General features: G+C 30.7%; 1 protein-coding gene across 8 annotated transcripts in view; it reads left to right on the top strand.

Annotated features, from left to right (window-relative positions):
• The first annotated feature begins 255 nt into the window (after positions 1 to 255).
• The window catches only part of LOC143253690 (E3 ubiquitin-protein ligase TRIM37-like), a 67264-nt gene continuing 48656 nt past the window's right edge, over positions 256 to 18863 (top strand). The window contains exons 1-7 of one of the 8 annotated variants that reach the window (XM_076507943.1): positions 270 to 445; positions 7484 to 7648; positions 9098 to 9171; positions 10516 to 10617; positions 12510 to 12550; positions 16197 to 16313; positions 17273 to 17360. In XM_076507943.1, coding sequence (XP_076364058.1) covers positions 9151 to 9171; positions 10516 to 10617; positions 12510 to 12550; positions 16197 to 16313; positions 17273 to 17360 — 369 coding nt within the window. In that variant the 5' untranslated portion in view covers positions 270 to 445; positions 7484 to 7648; positions 9098 to 9150. Of the gene's footprint in view, positions 461 to 7483; positions 7649 to 8369; positions 8483 to 9097; positions 9172 to 10515; positions 10618 to 10653; positions 10695 to 12509; positions 12551 to 16196; positions 16314 to 17272; positions 17361 to 18863 lie in introns of those variants that run through there. The other 7 variants (XM_076507945.1, XM_076507942.1, XM_076507944.1 and 4 more) reach the window with 7 other exon arrangements.

The following is an 18863-nucleotide window of genomic DNA, read 5'->3' on the forward strand; positions in this document are numbered from 1 at the left end:
TACACATGTGCCAGAATACGTCTTTGTACCTATTTCAGTATATTTCCATATAAAAAGCACAGTATGAAGATGTTTGTTTTTTATTCTAATACAAAGGCCAAAACCTAGATAACACTGTGTAAAGGGTATATGCTACCTTAAACTGTAAACTTATTTTTCGTATATTATCCATACCTCTTAATTCCTTTGATTAGTCATGGAACTCCAATTTCGTACGCAAAACTACTGATTTTTTCAATCTACAGCGCATGCTCAATTGTGTGACAGCGTATTGGTATTGCTGACGATGTGTTGGCCTATAGGTGATTGCTCTTAGATGTGGGAATGCTGAATATAGTATTGCATTTAATGTTAGAGGAGGATCCGGTTGTGAACGAGAACAGAATTATTTAACCATTTATTACAGATACGAAATGAGACAAATATTTTAACGGAAGAACTTAAGGTAATTAATTTGGTAGTATGTGATTCATTATTATTTTAATATTTTTGTACTTGTTGTGTTACTATTAGATTACTTTCAAGTTATTAGATATGTAAGTCATATTTTTTATTTTTGGAGACTTGAGCCTAATGTTTTCAGAACTAAGATAAAGATGCTCATTTTTAGTTAATAACTTTCTAAGATCGAAGAGTAATATGGTAAGAAAGAGGAAAGCAATAGCAAGTGCTTTCCATTTCATGAAATTAATCATACACCTTAGGCCATAACCAAATCCACTTTCGAAATTCGTTAGCTAATGAACGACAATGAAATTATATCTATACTATAATAGCAAAATAATTAAATCCATAACTGTCATTATCAATTATGCCACATCCTGAACTTGAAACAAGTTTTGCTAACTTACCCAAGAGCAAAAAGCAAGAATAAGAACAATAAGCGTAAGTATAGATATTAAAATCCTATTGCTTACAGATTAACTGATTAAGGTTGTTTTTTGTTGTTGTTTTTTTTTTATAAGAGCTTGTTTTCTTTTCAGTATAAGTAATTAGACTTAATGCAGTACTCAAGTAAAAGTATGACCATGTTTAACAAACTGAGAATAATGTTCTTTCTTCAAAATTAAAATTTATGTAAAGAAGTTTCAGCACCCAGTTAACTGTCAATTAAGTATTTGCAGCTAAATCCTCAAAAAAAGAAAAACGGAAGGTAACAGTAGAAGTTTAATGAAGTGTGTGTATACTTGGTTGATGTTAGTACCAATATAAACAATAAGTACAATTTAACTCTTTGTATAATTTTCTGCTTATTTTTTACTTTAAGTGGGTTTCTCATCATCATTAGTTATTAACTAAAGTATTTAACTTACTGTAAGGCAAGTTAACAGTTGTTGGTGACAGGGAAAAGGTTATTTACACCATTATCTTTAACAATGAGGAAAACAAAATGCCTGTTTTCAAAGTGCTATCAGCACCATAATTTTACTTAGTTTTTTTTTTATAACTTGTCAACAGTATGTGACTTCAAATACTGTCACATTAGTCTAATTTCTGTTAAGGAGGACTTTGATTTATTGAAAATTTAAATGCTTTATATTGCAGAAGAGCATAGAAGACGAGAACTTTTCAATTATAGATAGAGAAAGGAGGAAATTTTAAGTTAAACATGAGAAATATATATAAAATTAAAAAAAACAAAATGAAGCTAATTAGCCCACCAAGGATGTCCCTTCCAGCTCCTGATTGTAAGCACCTCTTCATTACTCATGTATTCATCCACTGTTTTTTTGTACTCTGTTAAATTTTTTGCTTGCAACACCCTTGAAGGCAGCTCATTCCAAAAGCTAACTACTTTCCAAAACTTTCAAACTGCTGCTGTATGACTAACTGGCTTATAATTGCCTGGACAATGTTTATCACCTCCGTTAAGTATAAGACTAACATTAGCTAACTTCCAATCTTCTAATACTTTTCCAGTACTCAATAACATATTAAAAAAAAATTAGCTAGTAGTTCATAAAATCTTTGTTCCTTTAATATTCTAGGACAAAATTTGTCTGTTTGAAGGAACTTGTATATTTTTGTTTCCTAAATGTTCTCATAGAAATTCAGAACTTAAAATTGTCTTTATTATTATTTTCCTCGTGTATTAAGATCTGTGGTTGAGGTATAATAATTGTATTATCTTTCATATAATCTGAAAAGTACATTTGCTTTAAATTTACCATCTCATAATGACAGCTCCCCATTATCATTAAGAGGTCCAATCCTCACCATATATCTAAAAAATATACTTTTATTCTTTTATTTAACAATTCAGGCAATCCTCTTTTATAATCAGTGTTTACTTTTTTAACTTTCTTCTTAATCACTTCTCTTGATTTGTTATTGTTCTCCAAGCCCTCATTATTTCCAGTAAATTTATATTTCTGGAATTTATTATGTTAATCCGTGATATGATTTTTTAAATCATTAATAAACCATGCTGACTTGTTATGCTCTGTTGTCCCTTTTTGTTCTTTAAGGAATACACGTTTTGTATGCATATAAATGCCTCTCGCCTTTATTGAAGATCCCTTCCCAACTCTTTAGTCCAATCTACAGAAGCTGGAACAAATCTTATTTAATCAAAATTGAGTTTTTATCAAAGTTGGAATTGGGATACTATTCTTTAATTCTACACGTAGTAAAATCCCAAACATAATAGTGCTAGGGTTGCTTGTACTTAAATACTTACCAGTCATAACTCTATGATGTTTGCATTAAATTCTAATATTAAATCTAATATAGTGCCCTTTCTTTTAGGTTCCATCACTGTGTGGTCTATAAAAGTGTTGTGAACAACTTTCAAAAACCTATACCTCCTCATTATCAGACTAAATTTTCCCAATCAATCCCACTGAAATTAAAATCTCCCATAATAACATCTGTTTCAGCTATTATTCTGATTTCATTTTTCAGTAACTTCCATATTTTGATCTGGTGGTCTATAACAAATCCCAGTTACATGACTTTTCCATTTATACCCACTGACACCACCTACACAAACTGACTCATCTTTTCTCATGTATAAAGCTACTCCTCTCCAAATTTTCAATTCTGTCTCCAGTAAATAATCTGTAGTTTTGTACTTGAACCTTTCTCTCATCAAAATTGTTCAAATCCAATCAATTCTCAATTATGCCCATAATATCAAAATCCTCAGCTTCCACAACTCTTTTGAACTCATAATTTTTATTTCTTATACCCCTAGCATTTCAAAATTAATAATCATAGGCTCTAAAAGTTTGTTTTAATGCCTGCTATATACATTTTCTTGTTGGTAATTTTTCCTATTTTCCTAATATGATAGCCCTTACCTCTGTTTACCCCTAGTTTACATCAACCAGTACAATTGAGTTAATAGCCCTTGCTAACAAGTGCTTTGTTTAATTGCAAGCCATTCATTCCAGAAAGATTAACTTTCCCATTAAAATTATCCCATAAATCCAGCCAGCTGATTCCTGCATATTGATCTAAGCCTGTCATTCAGTCCTAGTGACCTACTTAATATCTTATCCTCACAATTTATTCTTGGCAGTATCTGACAAAATGAAGCTATGACCACTTTCCATAAATGTTTCCTTATTTTATACTTATCAATAAGCTCTTCAGGTTCATTTTTCCTTACGTTCTTAGCTTCAACATGTACATGAAAATTGCAGTATTCCTCATCTTGAACAATTGATAGATGAAAACAAAGTTGAACAAGACAGTTGCATAAATTTTGAACTTGTTAAAAGAAAATTGGGAAGTTTGAAGAATAAGACTTTTATTCTGCTGGTTGCAGGTTTGAATCCCCCATTACACCAAACATGGTAACCCTTTGAGCCATGGGGGCATTATAATGTGACAGTCAATCCCACTATTTGTTGGCAAAAGAGTAGTCCAAGAGTTGGCAGTGGGTGGTGATGACTAGCTGCTTTCTCTCTAGCCTTACATTGCTAAATTAGGGATGGCTAATGTAGATAGCCTTTGTGTAGTTTTCCATGAAATTAAAAACAAACAAGACAATTCTATAAATTTTGAGCTTCGTAATATAAAATTGGGAAGTTTAAAATATAAGGTTTCTAGGCAAGATAATATTTTTCCCAAGATTTTTAAGAGGTTAAGGATTGGATGTATGAGCCATTTGTGCTTAAATAGTGGACAAGTATCAACAGATTGGAAATTACCAAATGCCACTCCTATTTTCAAGGGAGAGTAATAGAACCTGTCCCTGTTATTATGGGTCTGTTGGTCTTGCATCAGTTGTGAGAAATGATTTGGAAAGTCTGAAAAAAAGATACTTTACAAAGTCAATTAACAAACTTTAGAATTTTATTGGATAGTGAATATGGGTTTATTAAGGGAAAAATTTGCCTTGCAAATATTTTGATATGCTTTGAAGAGGTAACTGCATATGTAGATAAGGTGAAGTTGTAATTTAGCTTAAATGGATTTTCAGAAAGCATTTGAAAAAATTTCACATAAAAGGCTTCTAAAGGAACATTTCTGTAGGTGTGAAGTCTTAGTTGACTAATTAGATAAAGTAGTTCTATGGAAGAAGGAGGGTTGTTATAAATGGAGTTCAATTAAAGTGGGTTGTTGTTGCAAGTTGTGTACATGGCTCAGTCGTAAGACCATTGCTATTTTTGGTTTACGTTAATGACATAGATGCAGGAATGTTTAATAAGTTGCCTACATTTACTGATGACATCAAGATCTTGGTTGTTGTTGGCTGTGAAGAGGATGCTGCTGATTTACAAGAGGATACTGATCATTTAGTAAGTTGGGCAAATAAATGACAAATGGATTTTAATTATAATAAATGTAATGTGGGTTGTCTTAATTTTAATTATAAGTATAATCTGGATGGGAATCTGGAGGGTTACTAAAATGGTACCTGGGATGAAAGGGTTGCTTTATGAGGAGAGATCAAGATCTTTAAAAATTTTTTCTTGAGAAAAGTTTGAGGGGGATCTGAGTGAAGTGTTCAAAACTGTAAAAGGTTCTGATAATGTTGATGAAAGCATGAAAGATAAGTGATTAATAAGTGCTGGCTTTAAGTTACTTTTTCTAATTCAATAGTTTTAGTTTGTCTTAGTGGATGGAACAGCTAGGATGTACGAATATGTTGTTACCACCACCTTCAACTATCTCTCAGGTTCTATAAGTTATATCCTGTACATCTCTCACTGGATAGCATAAGCATATTATTTTGTTCCTATTTGCTCCACTTAATACTTTATCTACATACTTTGGAATAAATATTTGATATATAAATCAGTAGTACAAGTGAAAATATCTAAACAGTAAACTAATGAGGTTAAACTTTTATAGTTGGTATCATCAGCAATATTTATTAAAGTACCATTGACAATAGTCTTGGTAGTATAAGAAATGAGGTGTTATTATGTCTAGGATGTAATGCTATAAAAAGATTTGATTAATTTTAGTCATCACAATCAATCAATGTTGAAGGTTTTTTTCCTCACTATGTTATTAATGTTCTTCTCACTTAAGTTTTCTCAGTTTTTCACCCTTTTATTCTTTTCTTTTACATAGGATGAAAATAATGTTGGTAATTTTCTTGATGAGAAACCCACTTGAAATAAAGAATGTATCTCAGAATGGCTCGTATGAGTAACACTTTTACTATTAAAGCAGAGAACAGCGCTTTCACCTTCCTTGGCCATCTTCAGGCTAAGAAAGAGTTTGCAACTGACCATTGTGGGTGCATTATTAGGGACGAGAGTATAAATGAGCATGGGATTGCAGGTAGCATTGTAGTTGGATGTCAGTCTGTTAATTAGCATCAGTATAAAGGTATTCCTTTATATTGGTCTTAGTTCTTTGGTTTTACATTTGTTTATATTTGTTTCCATACTTAGTATCTGGGTGTTTTCTATGGTTATGTTGTGTTTTTTGATTTTTAGTGTTCAAAAACATGTGAAGGTGTTCTTTGAATCTAGTTTTCATTTTTCTGCTTGTTTCTCCATTGTAAAAGTTGTGACAGTTGCATTGTATTATAAATAATGTTGGTGTTGTGTTTATCAGTGTAGTTTTTACATAGTATGGACCTTAGTTTCATACTTGGTTTTTGAATATATTTGGTGTTTACAATAATGTTTTGTTGTAAAGTTTTTCCAAATGTTGGTTTTTTTTCACTGTTGGGAATGGGTGGTATGCAGCAGTGTGAGTTTTTGTAGTTTGGGGTTTATCATCATTGTTGTTACACATGCTTCTTATTAATAGGTAAGCATATTCTAAACTATGTAAATAATATAGTTTATTTTTATTTTAACAGTCAAAACTTGGGTCAAAAGAGACCTTAATGAGGGCCCAGAATGGCCACATGGTCAGGGCACTCGACTTTCAATCTGAGGGTTACAGGTTTGAAGCTCTGTCCCACCAAACTTGTTCACCTTTTCAGTCACGAGTGTTGTGATGGTCAATCCCACCATTTGTCAGTAAGATTACCTCAAAAGTTGGTGGTGATGACTAGCTACCTTCCCTCTGGTCTTTTCATGCTAAATTAGGGAGTGCTATCACAGATAGCCCTTGTGTTACAGTGAGTGAAATTCAAAACAAACTATGTTTGAGTAGATTCTAAAGAGTTCTAAGCAGTAATTGAGATTTGCAAACCTTTTTATTGGTTAGTTTAAAAGCCAAATAAATTAATTCTTTTGACATTTCTGTTCCAGTAGATATATATTTTTCTGTTCTAAAGTGCATATTTGAAAGCTATCCAAGTTTATTTTCTGGACATCCAAGGTCATGAAAGAAAAATAGGTTTACTAAATGTTTACCAAAGTGTAAAAAGACCTAAGCTAGTGCCAGATTTCTTAGTTTTAATTAATTTATTTTTTATCATTGTATAGTTTTAATAATATTAAATTACAAAATTAAACTTGTTAGGTCAGGTAAGTAAGCTTAAAAAATAATTTGATAAAGAAAAAAACTTTATTGGTGGATCATGCATAAATTTCTATCTAGTTATGTCTTTTTTTTATCCAAAATTTGTCATTTTAATGTACATCGATAACTTTGCCACATCTACTGCTAAAGTAGAGGAAACAACAGATAAAAATATCAAATTTTATCAAAAGAAAACTTTTTTCATTTAACAGTTTCTAGAGGTTTTGTAAATTAATTATGAAAACTGTAAAATGAAAAGTGTTTTTATTCTTAGTATGAAAATCATCATTCAGATTGTCTTAATAAAGGCTTTGTAAACTTGTATACCAATCTCTAGTATAAATGCCTTATTTCAAAACAAAAATGTTGTACACAACAAATCCTGTAATATTTGCGAAAAGCTTGCCAAATTTTGTAAATAAGGAAAAGCAGCTGTCCAAGTACTGACCATTAAGGCATACAACTTGTAATAAGATCCAGTTTGACTTGATTTCTTTGTTTGCTTTTTCTGAGCCAGACACCTTCAATCTAATTAAAAATGCTTTCTCCAGTTGTGACTTGAGTGAATTTCTTAGTTAATCTTCAGGATTGCACTTTTCAGAAGCCTTTGAAGTAGAAGTCCACACCATTTTCATTAATCAGACAAGTATCATCCCCAAATCAAAGTTAAGTGATCAGTTAGGCAAGATTTTGTTTTGAATGAATGACAGATCACTTCAGCTAAGAAAACTATGCAGCCATCCAATAAGTCGATACAGAGTTTAAGGTTGTACTTCTATGGCTTTATAAACTGTAAATCAAGAAAGAGTTTTTAGTTTAAGAATTTTATTTGTAAAATGTTTTTAATGATGTCTAAAACTGGTTTTCTCAGTGAATTGTATGAACTTGTATTTAGGACATTTTACTTGTAGTTTGATTAATAAATTGTTTGCTTTTTCTATAGTAACAAGGGTTAGTTTATACACTTAAACTGAGGGTTTTACAAATGGAAATCACTCATATTGTATTAATGTTAAAGTGGGAAAGTAGCTTGGGACTCAGTGTTGAGAATGTTGCTCTTTTTGGTATATGTCAAGGGCACAATAGAGAAATGGCCAATAAACTGCTTAGTTGCTGATGAAATCAAGATCATGGATACTGCTGTTCAGAGAATGCTTCAGCTGTACAAAAAGGCTTGAATCATTTGGGTTGGATAACTAACTGTCAAGTAGCTTTTAATTATAATAAAAGTAAGGTAGTACATGTGGGATGCCATAAATTGCAAGTGTATGTGTTTGGTTGGAATTATTTTAAGTCCTTATTGAAGCAAAGGATCTTGATTTTCTAGTTCAGTTCAACAGTTTCTTAAAAATAAGTTATTCATGCAGTTACTAGTGGTAGGGCAAGTAGGCTTTTAAATTGTATTTAAAAAGATTATCATTTGATTGTGTAGGTTCTGGTTAAACTGTTTGGGATGTTGCATTCAGTTTTGGGCTCCTTACCTTTAGGTGATCAAAGGAAGGCAACTAGGATGGTACCTGGGATAAAAAGGCTGTTGTAAGAAGATGTGTTAAGATCACTAAAATGGTTTTCTCTTTGGAAAAGGAAGAACATATCTGAGGTGTTTAAGAATATTATGGAAATTAATAGTATTTTGGACTTGTTTATGTGTATGGTAAAAATGGTGGGACAAGGAAACAAGCATTTTTGTGAGGGTAGAAGTCTTTTCATCTTAATTTTACTTTCCCAGCAGGACAGTAGGCCTTCAGAACTAGTCACCTTCAAATAGCATGTAATTGAAGGACAACAAAGAAACCAGATTTGGTAATTCAGTAGCTTTAATGAATGGCCTGATGAATATTTAAATCATGGCTAGATTTGAGTTTTCAAAATGGGTGAGATACCCTAGATGGACTAATAGAATCCTTTTAAAATGTATGTTTATATCAATATGGTTTAAATAATAATGTGCTTCTTCTGGGTTAAAAAGGGTTAGATTTGCAACATACCAAATGTAGATAAAGGTATCAACATTGTTTAATGCTTCATTTAATTTCATTTTTGTGGGGTAGTTTTTAAGTTTCTAGGTTACTTTGGTAAAATATCAGTTTGTACTAGAAATTTTATAAGAAATGTTTGTTAACAATAACTCTTATTTGTCTCGTACATTATATAAAACCTAAGATGTTGCAGTGTTTCCATAAGCCTTGTATTTTCTTTTTATATGCACTGTTAGTTAACCATGGAAACAAGTTGAATGTTTGAGTAATCCGAACAAGTTTCCTTATAATGGAGGATCACAGTGTAGAGGTAAATGAAACTTGTTTCATTTTTTTATTTGTTGAGATTTTAATAACATTATAGAAAAATACTTGGGAAAATTAGATAGCAGATGTGTTAAACAAATTATAACCCTGCAAATGATGAATACTTTAACTTTGCCCTATATTGTTACCAATTTTAATTTCTTTTTTAATATATATTGTAAAGCAATATGACAAATTGACATTCCACATTCAGCTGTATGAACTAGGTCCTTGCTCCTTGTCAGTGTTAACAGAAGATAAATTGACTTCTTAAGCCATGTTATTGAACATTTGTGAGTGGAAATGTATGAACAAATTTGCTTTTGTTTATGTTATACTAACATCAAGTATGATTATAAACCAGCTGATAGATTACAGTTAAATTTCCATTATAAAATCTAGTTGGAGACTGCAGAGATTCAGCATTTATGACTAATATTTAACATACTAACCCTCTTAATGAATAGCTTATCAGCAGATGCTTTGAAAAAAAAAAAATTATTAAAGTGTGCATTACTTAATTTATAACCATTCATTCAAAAGCAATAAAATGTTAACTAACTTTGTAATATGTTTAAAACATTCTTAATGGTATACATTTTTATCTACACAGCTCCTAAACAGCCTTACTTAACTTTTAGCTTTGTAAGAATTAAAAAAAAAATCTGAAAATGAGAATGCATTGAGTAGAATTGACTGGCTTGATCCAGTTTAAGTTGAGGGTAGTGATAATGGGACTTAGGAACATTTACAACATCATACAACGGGTAGTGATAATGGGACTTGGGAACATTTACAACATCATACAACTACTTCAACATCTGATACTATTGTTAAAATTAATGTTCAGTTTGGGTTTTTACAGATACACATGTACATAATGTTGCTCATGTAACTACAGTATGTTGACTTTTTTTTTTAAATTTAGTTTTAACTTCTACTGGAATTATGTAGATGTGAATAGAAATTAGGGTATGTAGCAAGATATGTGAAAGTTACAAATCAATGAAGTTGCTACAATTGTATTGCAAGTATGGAGGCTACAGATGTTTGCTTTCTGTGTTTTTTTCTTGTAGAGCTAGTTATCTTAAGTCCTTTTAATGTTTTAAGATGTTATTGCTTAAACAGATTATGGTCACTCTTAATTACTGTAATTGTATTTCTACAGTGATATATTCTAGGTTGAATGTAACAACTTCAAGTATTTTTATATGGCCATTCGAAAGAATATTGGATAATATTGTGAAATGCTGTTACTTAAACATGTATATCAGTAAATCTAGAATATTAACATCTATAGGTATAACAGCTTACTAATAACATTTTTTTTTTACTGCTTAAATTCCAGAGTCTTGCTGAAGTTTTTCGTTGCTTCATTTGTATGGAAAAATTGAGGGATGCTCATCTGTGTCCACACTGTTCTAAGTTGTGCTGTTACATGTGTATTCGAGTAAGTGCATGTATAATATAATTTTTTTATCTGTGTGTCCACACTGTTCTAAGTTGTGCTGTTACATGTGTATTCGAGTAAGTGCATGTATAATATGCTTTGTTTTATCTGTGCCTTAAGGTGCCCCCTGCTAGTACAGCAGTATGGCTCCAGATTTACAATGCTAAAATCAGGGGTTCGATTCCCCTTGGTGGGCTCAGCAGATAGCCCGATGTGGCTATGCTATAAGAAAACACACTGTGCCTTAAGGCAGGGGTTCCCAAACCAATGTTAATTTCAATTGCAAATTCTAGACTTTTATACTATCAAAGAGTTAAGTGGAAACTATGAAAACATGGTGTTATCAATTGATAATATTGTATAAAGTTGAAAGTTTGTATCAATGTATTTACAAAAAAAATCTTCAAAAAGTTACTTGAAGTAAAAAAAAAAAAAAAAGCTTCTGTAGGATGTGGCCTTCAGAGATATTTACACTGTAGTGTGGTTTACACATACTATCACCATTGTAATGATTTGCTAAAACAATTTTTTAAAATGATTTATCTGTTTTTATTTAGCAAATAATTTAATAAATTGTATGTACCAAAAGATTATCTTACATTTAGGATGTAATTGCACTAGTTTTGATTGTTGGAACTTATTCTGATTATTTTTGTAACAAAAAATATTATGTTACTGTATTTTGTACTTTATTACTTTTCAATGACTGGTTCCAATTACAAATAAACAAGTTTCAGCAGTGCTTTTATAGTATCTGTGTAGATTGCAAGCTATAGAGTAAATATCTCTGTAGACTGCATGCTATAGTAGTACCAAAAAATACAAGTTAATGGTTTTATGTAGGAAATTTTATGTATTCATGTTTATGCCACTTCTACTCTTTGTATATCATTGCCTCACTAAAATTGAGATAAACATATTCCATTAAATTAGGAAACAATAACATTGTATGAACATTCAATAAGTGTAATTATGAGTAGTAACAACATTTAAGTTAACCTCAGTAATGTGACTAAATGAAGCTTTTCAGTTGGGAAATGTAGGCAGAAATGGTTGGAAATTAGTTTTTATTATTTTATTGTTGAAATATGCTCTTACACTTTGAGTTGGTGAATCTACACAAGTTGTTTAGTAATCAGGTTATTTTGCAAATTGCACTATTTTATTTAAATTAGTGTAATGTATTTTTAATTACATGACCAGTCCTGTCAGCATTGTTAATAGTAGCTGTTCAACTTTTAGTTTTGAGATAGTGCTAAAGAAATGGGGCTTCATAAAATTATCAGAGTTAATGTAAAAGAAATAAATGATACTTATTTCATTTGTCTTTTGAAAATAACTCTTAATATCAAATACTTAGTCAACTTCCTGAAAGTTTCTCATGTTATGAGTCAATGACCTACTACATGCCTGCTTTTTGCTGAAGTTGCAAGAGTTAAATCAGATTGGGCTTTATTATTTAACAAAGTATATCATTGATATTTATTTCTGCTTTGCTGTCAAACATTTTCTGATGGATTTGCAAAAATTTGGCTTATCTTTTCAAAATAGAATTTCTCTTGGAAATTGTAATTTATATAAAATGAAAATATGCAACAAGGAAAACACATTTAAGAAGAAACCATAACTAGTCCATTTTCATGCATCTCCTTGTGAATTCAACTGTAAGTTTGGTGGTTTCTAATGCTGTAAAGAAAAAACTTTTGGTTTGATTCTTGTGGTTGACAGAGCATAAATAACTAATTGTGTATGGTAACAAACTCTTGCAATAAAAGCTTATTTCTAATTATACTTTGCATTTTTCTTTCTATGTGGTATTAAGTTTACAAGTTTTATCATTTTTAAAGACTTGTTTCATTAGCCATTTAATATTCTGTTGATTTTCTTTTCAGCGCTGGTTAACTGAACAAAGGTCACAATGTCCTCATTGCAGGTAAGCATATAAGTGTAAATTTTTAAAAAATATACTTGTTTATCTTGAATTATATAAAATATTTTATTAAATTCAGTCTTATAGTAACATCTACATGTATGTTTTAATACATATATCTGTGAAAAAGATACTAACATAAAATTCATTATGATGATTAAATCTGGATAATTAGTGAAACTGATAATTGGTTAACTCTCTCAACATGAGCTTGGTTCCAGGGACCAAGCTCATAACAGTTTTAAGCTTATAGTTTTTTGTGCTACAACTTTTGATACAGTGTGAGTATCTTCACAAAATTTTTCAGATTATATCAGTAAACATTACCAGGATGTACACAAAATGTCAGGTTTTGTTATCAAGTTTTAAATTTTTTTTAAAGTAATGATTTGTTCACTTTTTTGGAATGTTGATTATCCAGTGTGCAAAGTAATTTTGATTCTAAGGTTAAAAATATTTTTATGCCTTAAAAATTATCAAATTTCACATGTAGAATTTTTTGTTTCAAAGCAATTATTAAACTTTAAGAAGAACTTTATCTGTTGTTTTCACTATTGTATCTTTTTATGGATATAGGCAATTTGACTGACTTCAACCACCATAAAAAATTAAATATAAATTACAATTTTAATTTTAAAATGACTACGAATTATGACAAGACATGAATGTTCAGTTGAAATAGCTAAAATTTCATAACATTATATATAGTTTCTTTGTTTTTTTCAGCTGTCTTACATTACAGAAGCTGCAATAATTTGGTGCACGAGCACTCATTGCCATATCCAGTAGTAAAAAATTGGTTTTTACAAAGTGATCTGTCATGTTTTATATCAGTATTTTGTAAAGCAGTTACACTCCAGTTATAGCACATTAAATGTACTTAGCTGTTACTATTTACAAAAAAATTTCTTAAATTCCAGTTTTTTTTCTTAAATGTTAGGATAGTAAATAAAGAAATTGAGAAAACAATCTCTTCTACTTAGAAACTTTGTGCTGGTTTGCAGCTTGTCATAATTTTCTAAGCCTTATTAAATTTCAAATGTGGAGGATATAAGACAAATTTTTATAGGTTTTACATATGCATTTTGAAATTTAAAAAAAAATATTACTATATCAGTACCACAGACTTCCACTATAATTTGTTATGCTTATAAATAGGCCATAGTTGAATCTAGAAAAATATTTCAAGTTCCATTATCTCTTGCCTCTCTGCTTCAATACTACTTTGAAAAGGAAGGTTTCCTCTCATAAACATTTTGCAAAGACAAACAATCATGTGGGGGACATTCTGAGCTTTTCATTGATTATGGATATCGGAAGCAGTTGTATGTGAGCATGTATTTTTGAAAGTGGAATATGTGGGTGGGGTCACCTTGTTCAATGTATTAAATGTAAGACTGTTTTGAGACAATATGGGATTTATTGATTCAACTCAGCTAATCTACACTCTAAACTAAATTAACATAAAAAAACAACAACTTTAAGCCAACCATTATCATTTGTATAATTATCAAGCTTTTTCTTAGTTACTTAAATTCACTTGACTCTTCATCATCTCAAGATAACCCATTCCAATGGCCAGCCATCCTATTAGAAAAAACAAAACTGCCTTAGCTGAAGAGGACTCCTACCCTGTCAAAAGTTGTCACCCTAATCATAGTATTCTTGAAGTATGAGAAAAGATGATGCATCAGCACTATCATTTCCCTTTACAATCTTAAACACTTCAATTATATCCTCTCAAACTTTTCGTTTTTCAAGAGAAAACAATTTGAAAAAGTTTGGCCTCTCATCGTATGACAATCCCTTCATCCCAGATACTATTGTAGTAATCCTTCTCTAAACTCTTTTCAACAATTTATAATCTGATTGTACAGTCTACTGGGTAGACCACTTTTGGAATATTGTGTTCAGTTTTTACCTTATGAAAACATTAATCTCTCTAGACCAGTGGTTCCCAACCAGGGGTGCGAGATAGTGTTTCACGGGGTACAAGATAACATTTGTTTTGGCCGCCTTTCACCTTTATTTTTCAATAAATAATTACTGTAAGGGGTGCAAGAACATATTAAATTTTTTTTAGAGGTGCGGGGCATAAAAAAGGTTGGGAGCCACTGCTCTAGACTTTTGCTCAATATTTCTCTGGATAGAACCTGAAACTCAAATTGCCCTTTCATTTGGAACAACACACTGCTTGGATGACTTTAGAGACTGAGTGCTTATTACACCAGGATCCCTTTCCTTCGTGACATTGTAAAGGTTATTGCCATCCAAATTATACATAGAATTAAAATTATAGCCCACATTGCATTCATTATAATTAGTACCCATCTGTTATTTGCCCAACTCCCTAAATGATTTAAATCCTTTTCTAAATCAGCAGCATCCTCTTCACAGCTAACATCTAAGACCTCAGTAGCATCTGCAAATTTAATAACTTGACTTTTCCTTCATATATGTCCTTGATATAAATCAAGAGCAGTGGTCTTAAGACTGAGTTCTGAGGTATCTCATTTTGACATTAATTCTGTTTGACTGAGCTTCATTTGTAACAACCCTCTGCTTTCTTCCATCTAGCTACTCTTCTGTCCAATTTGTTAACTTATTCCCCACATCAACAGATATAATTTTTTACAAGCCTTTTATGTGGTACCTGGTCAAATGATTTCTGAAAATCCAGATACACCAAATTTATATCCTTGTCCTCATCTACATATCAAGTAACCTTTTTAAAGAATGTCAAAATATTTGTAAGCCTAGATCTATAATTAGTGAAACCATGTTGTTTATACAATAAAATTGTAAACTTTGCTAAATGACTTTGCAAAACATGTTTTGAGATTTTCCAAAACTTTCCCACAACTTATGCAAGAACTGCATCTCTTTATTATATCTCCTGATCTGCCACTTGTATCCTCCACCTGTGTAGCATAATGTAATTATTTATCCCACAGACAATCCTACCGATATATCTTGTCAGAGAATCACATGCAACTGTAACCTCTTTATCCACATCCTTGTTTGACCCTTTTGTTTTCCTTACAAAATATTTAATTTTATTTTTTGTTTTAATATCACAAACAACTAATTTGAACCAAAGCTACATTCAACATACCAAGTGACTCATCATGATCAGTATTTTGAAATTTAATATTTACTTTTAAATAATGAAATAGTAAACAATACTGAAATTTGAATTATAATCTACAATTTGAAACAAAACTTGTTAACATAAATACATAATTCTAGTGCAATATAATTTTAAATGTAAGCTTACAAACATGATGACCTACCCTTGCAGCAAAAAAAAAAAAAAAAACCTGTCTAGGTATGGTTGATCTTTGGTCTCTTTGATATTCAGCTAAATGATTATTTTAAATGAGAGTTGAATAACAGGAGAGTCAGAAATAAGTTCATTTAATATATTACATGACACTAATCAGTGAAATTAATGTTCATAGGTTATCTAGTTAACTGGTCATTGTTCCCCAGTTCAGTTTTAGTGTGTAAACATTCAGTGTTTGTTTCCCTGCAGTGGACACAATATATAGCCCAGTGTGGCTTTGCTCTGGAACCAAGTTTTAATTGCTAAGTTAATGATGTAAAGCTAAAATGTTTCAAAATATTAGTTACCTTATGTTGGTTATAGGGCATCTCTTCACATTCATGAGCTTGTTAATTGTCGTTGGGTTGAGGACGTCACACAACAACTCGATACTTTGCAGTTGGTAGGACCAAGTAAACTTGACATCCCAGAAAAGGAAAAGTAAGTTGTTTGTGCTGGTTCCTTTTTGGTTGCTAAAGATTAAATGTAATGAAATATATAAAAGAAAAATCAGTATCAAGAACAAAGTAAATTGAAATTGTTTTTGTGTAATTGTAATAAAATCTGAATTTTTCACTTTAGTTGTTAGAGTAACTAGAACTAAGTTATTAGAATAAGTGCTAAGTTCTTTTTTCTAAACACTGGATACAGCCCTTGTCTAAACAATAATTTGACAAATATTAAGTTCATGAACTGAATTTCTATAATCTGTGAATGCTGTTACAAATGAAAAAAAGAATTGTGTGCCTGTTTTGATGATTGTTCCTGACTGCAAACTGAAATATAATGCATAACACATTTCTGTTGAAATGTTGACAATGAGAAACTGAACAGTTTTATTTTTATGTACATATTTTAAGTTTTATTTGTACAATTAAAATCTCAAGTGTTTTAAATTTTAAACCTATGACACTTATCTATGGAGAAAGTTGCTTTTGTGTGTTATTACTGAAGTTCATTGTGTATAAATCCAATGTTAAGCATTATTAACAGTGGTATTTAACTAATGTATATTAATGTTTAGTCTCTTTACTGAATTTGCATTAAAACATATTAAGTCTAGTATTATCTAAACTGTAATTAATGATATTGGAAAACACATTATTAATGCATGGCTTTAAATATTTAATCAATAGTCTCTCTGATTTGCATTGTTTTCATTCCCAGCTGAGGAAAGTCATTGCTTTACATGTGTACTACCTAAACGATAGCCTAAAATATATTTATAGCTAACCTAGAGCAAGTTCTCTTTGAAAAACTGATGTCTTAAGTGAACACCAAGGACGTGTTAATGGAATCATGTATATTTATTATATGCATTACCATGTGTAGCTTTATTTTTCTTAATTGACTAAATGAAATGGTACCAAATTACAAATTTTTGTATTCTTAATTTACAGGTGCAAATCACACAAAGAAAAACTGAGTGTATTTTGTAAGAACTGTAGACAGTGCATTTGTCACCAGTGTGCTCTGTGGGGTGGAATGGTATGTTTGTTTTAAATATTGTTTGTTAGGCTTAGGGGACTTTGTGGTAAAAGACCTTTAGTTCCAAAGGTTTAGCTAAAGTTATATTTTTATTTTCAGGGTTTTTGTTACTGCTTATTACCCAAGATAAAATTTTTGTACAGTATTCTAGTTTTTGTAGTTGAACATTTTCCAGTGACTTTGAACACCTGGCTTGTTGAACTTAGTTTCATGAACTGTAGTATTCTGTGTTTTGAAGAACTTTAGGATTTTTTAGAAAAATAAAACTTTTGTTTTAACAAAGTTTTTTGTACCTATCCTGTAACATTAAGTTTATTTTGTGCAAATTTATATCGTGTTGCCACTGAGTTACTCTTAGTACAAGTTTCACAAAGATACTTTTCTACTTCATTAATATTAACTTTCACTCATAGCAATATACTTTCTTAGATGAAACTACAGATCATTGTCCTATGAGTATAGCTAAATTTAAGTGTACTGTGCTTGTTATTGATAACAGATTAGAATGCACTGTTTCATCTGCTGGGTAAGATTACTGTCAGCAATGTTTTCAGCTGTACATCCAACAATCTCAGTTTGGCAAGTTTAATAAATTTAAATTAGTCCTAGAGTTACATACTAAACTAATTGTGCATGACCAGTGTGATTTAAAAAAAAAACAATATTGTTAACACTCAACAGTTTTATCCATTCTGCTGACCCAATTTCTGTGAAACTACATCATAACATAATTCTGAATGTACAAAGTACGTCTCCATGGAATATGGTAAGCTTATAGTAAAACAAGTTTTCAACCATTCAAACTTGTGTGAGTATTCAGTATCTTTTTTTATTTACAGAAAAACTATCAGTTATTTTTCTTTACACTTGTTTCTTTATCCACTTCACTGACTTTCTAACTACCACAGAAAATACAAACTATATTATATTTTTATTATAGAATGACTACAGATTGTTATGGACAATTATAACTTCTTTTCCTTTTCATAAGTTCTTTCCTTTTCACAACTATTTTCATCTGTTTATGAAACATATGAAAGGTAGTATTCCTGAGCTAAAACCAAGTGATGCAAATGAATTAATTCATGAACAGCTCATATTTAAACATCACTAATTTTTTTTTTCATTTATGTTTTCTTGTTTAAATACACGATTTTCTAATTTTTACATTTTATCTATTTTATACAAATAAAATATACATGAAAAACAAAAGTGTCTTAGGTTTGGCCTTTTTTGTTCTTTGCACTTGGACCACCAATGAAATGTAGGTTTTGTTTTATGTAAACATGAAACTACTGAAATTGTTGGGTAACAGTTGCATGTTTTGTTTTTTTTGTGAGGTGAATCTGTTCTTATATGTGAAGAACAACTACTTTATTTTCTCATCAGGTGACAAAACAAAGTAGATTTTGTTTGAAATAGATGTGTACTTTTTTACAGGACACATGCAGTTTTCAAGTCTGTTTCTATGCATTTTTAAAAAAGATAATGCTGAGGTTGTTT

Source organism: Tachypleus tridentatus, chromosome 6, assembly GCF_004210375.1.
Source record: "Tachypleus tridentatus isolate NWPU-2018 chromosome 6, ASM421037v1, whole genome shotgun sequence".
NCBI classification, from domain to species: domain Eukaryota; kingdom Metazoa; phylum Arthropoda; class Merostomata; order Xiphosura; family Limulidae; genus Tachypleus; species Tachypleus tridentatus.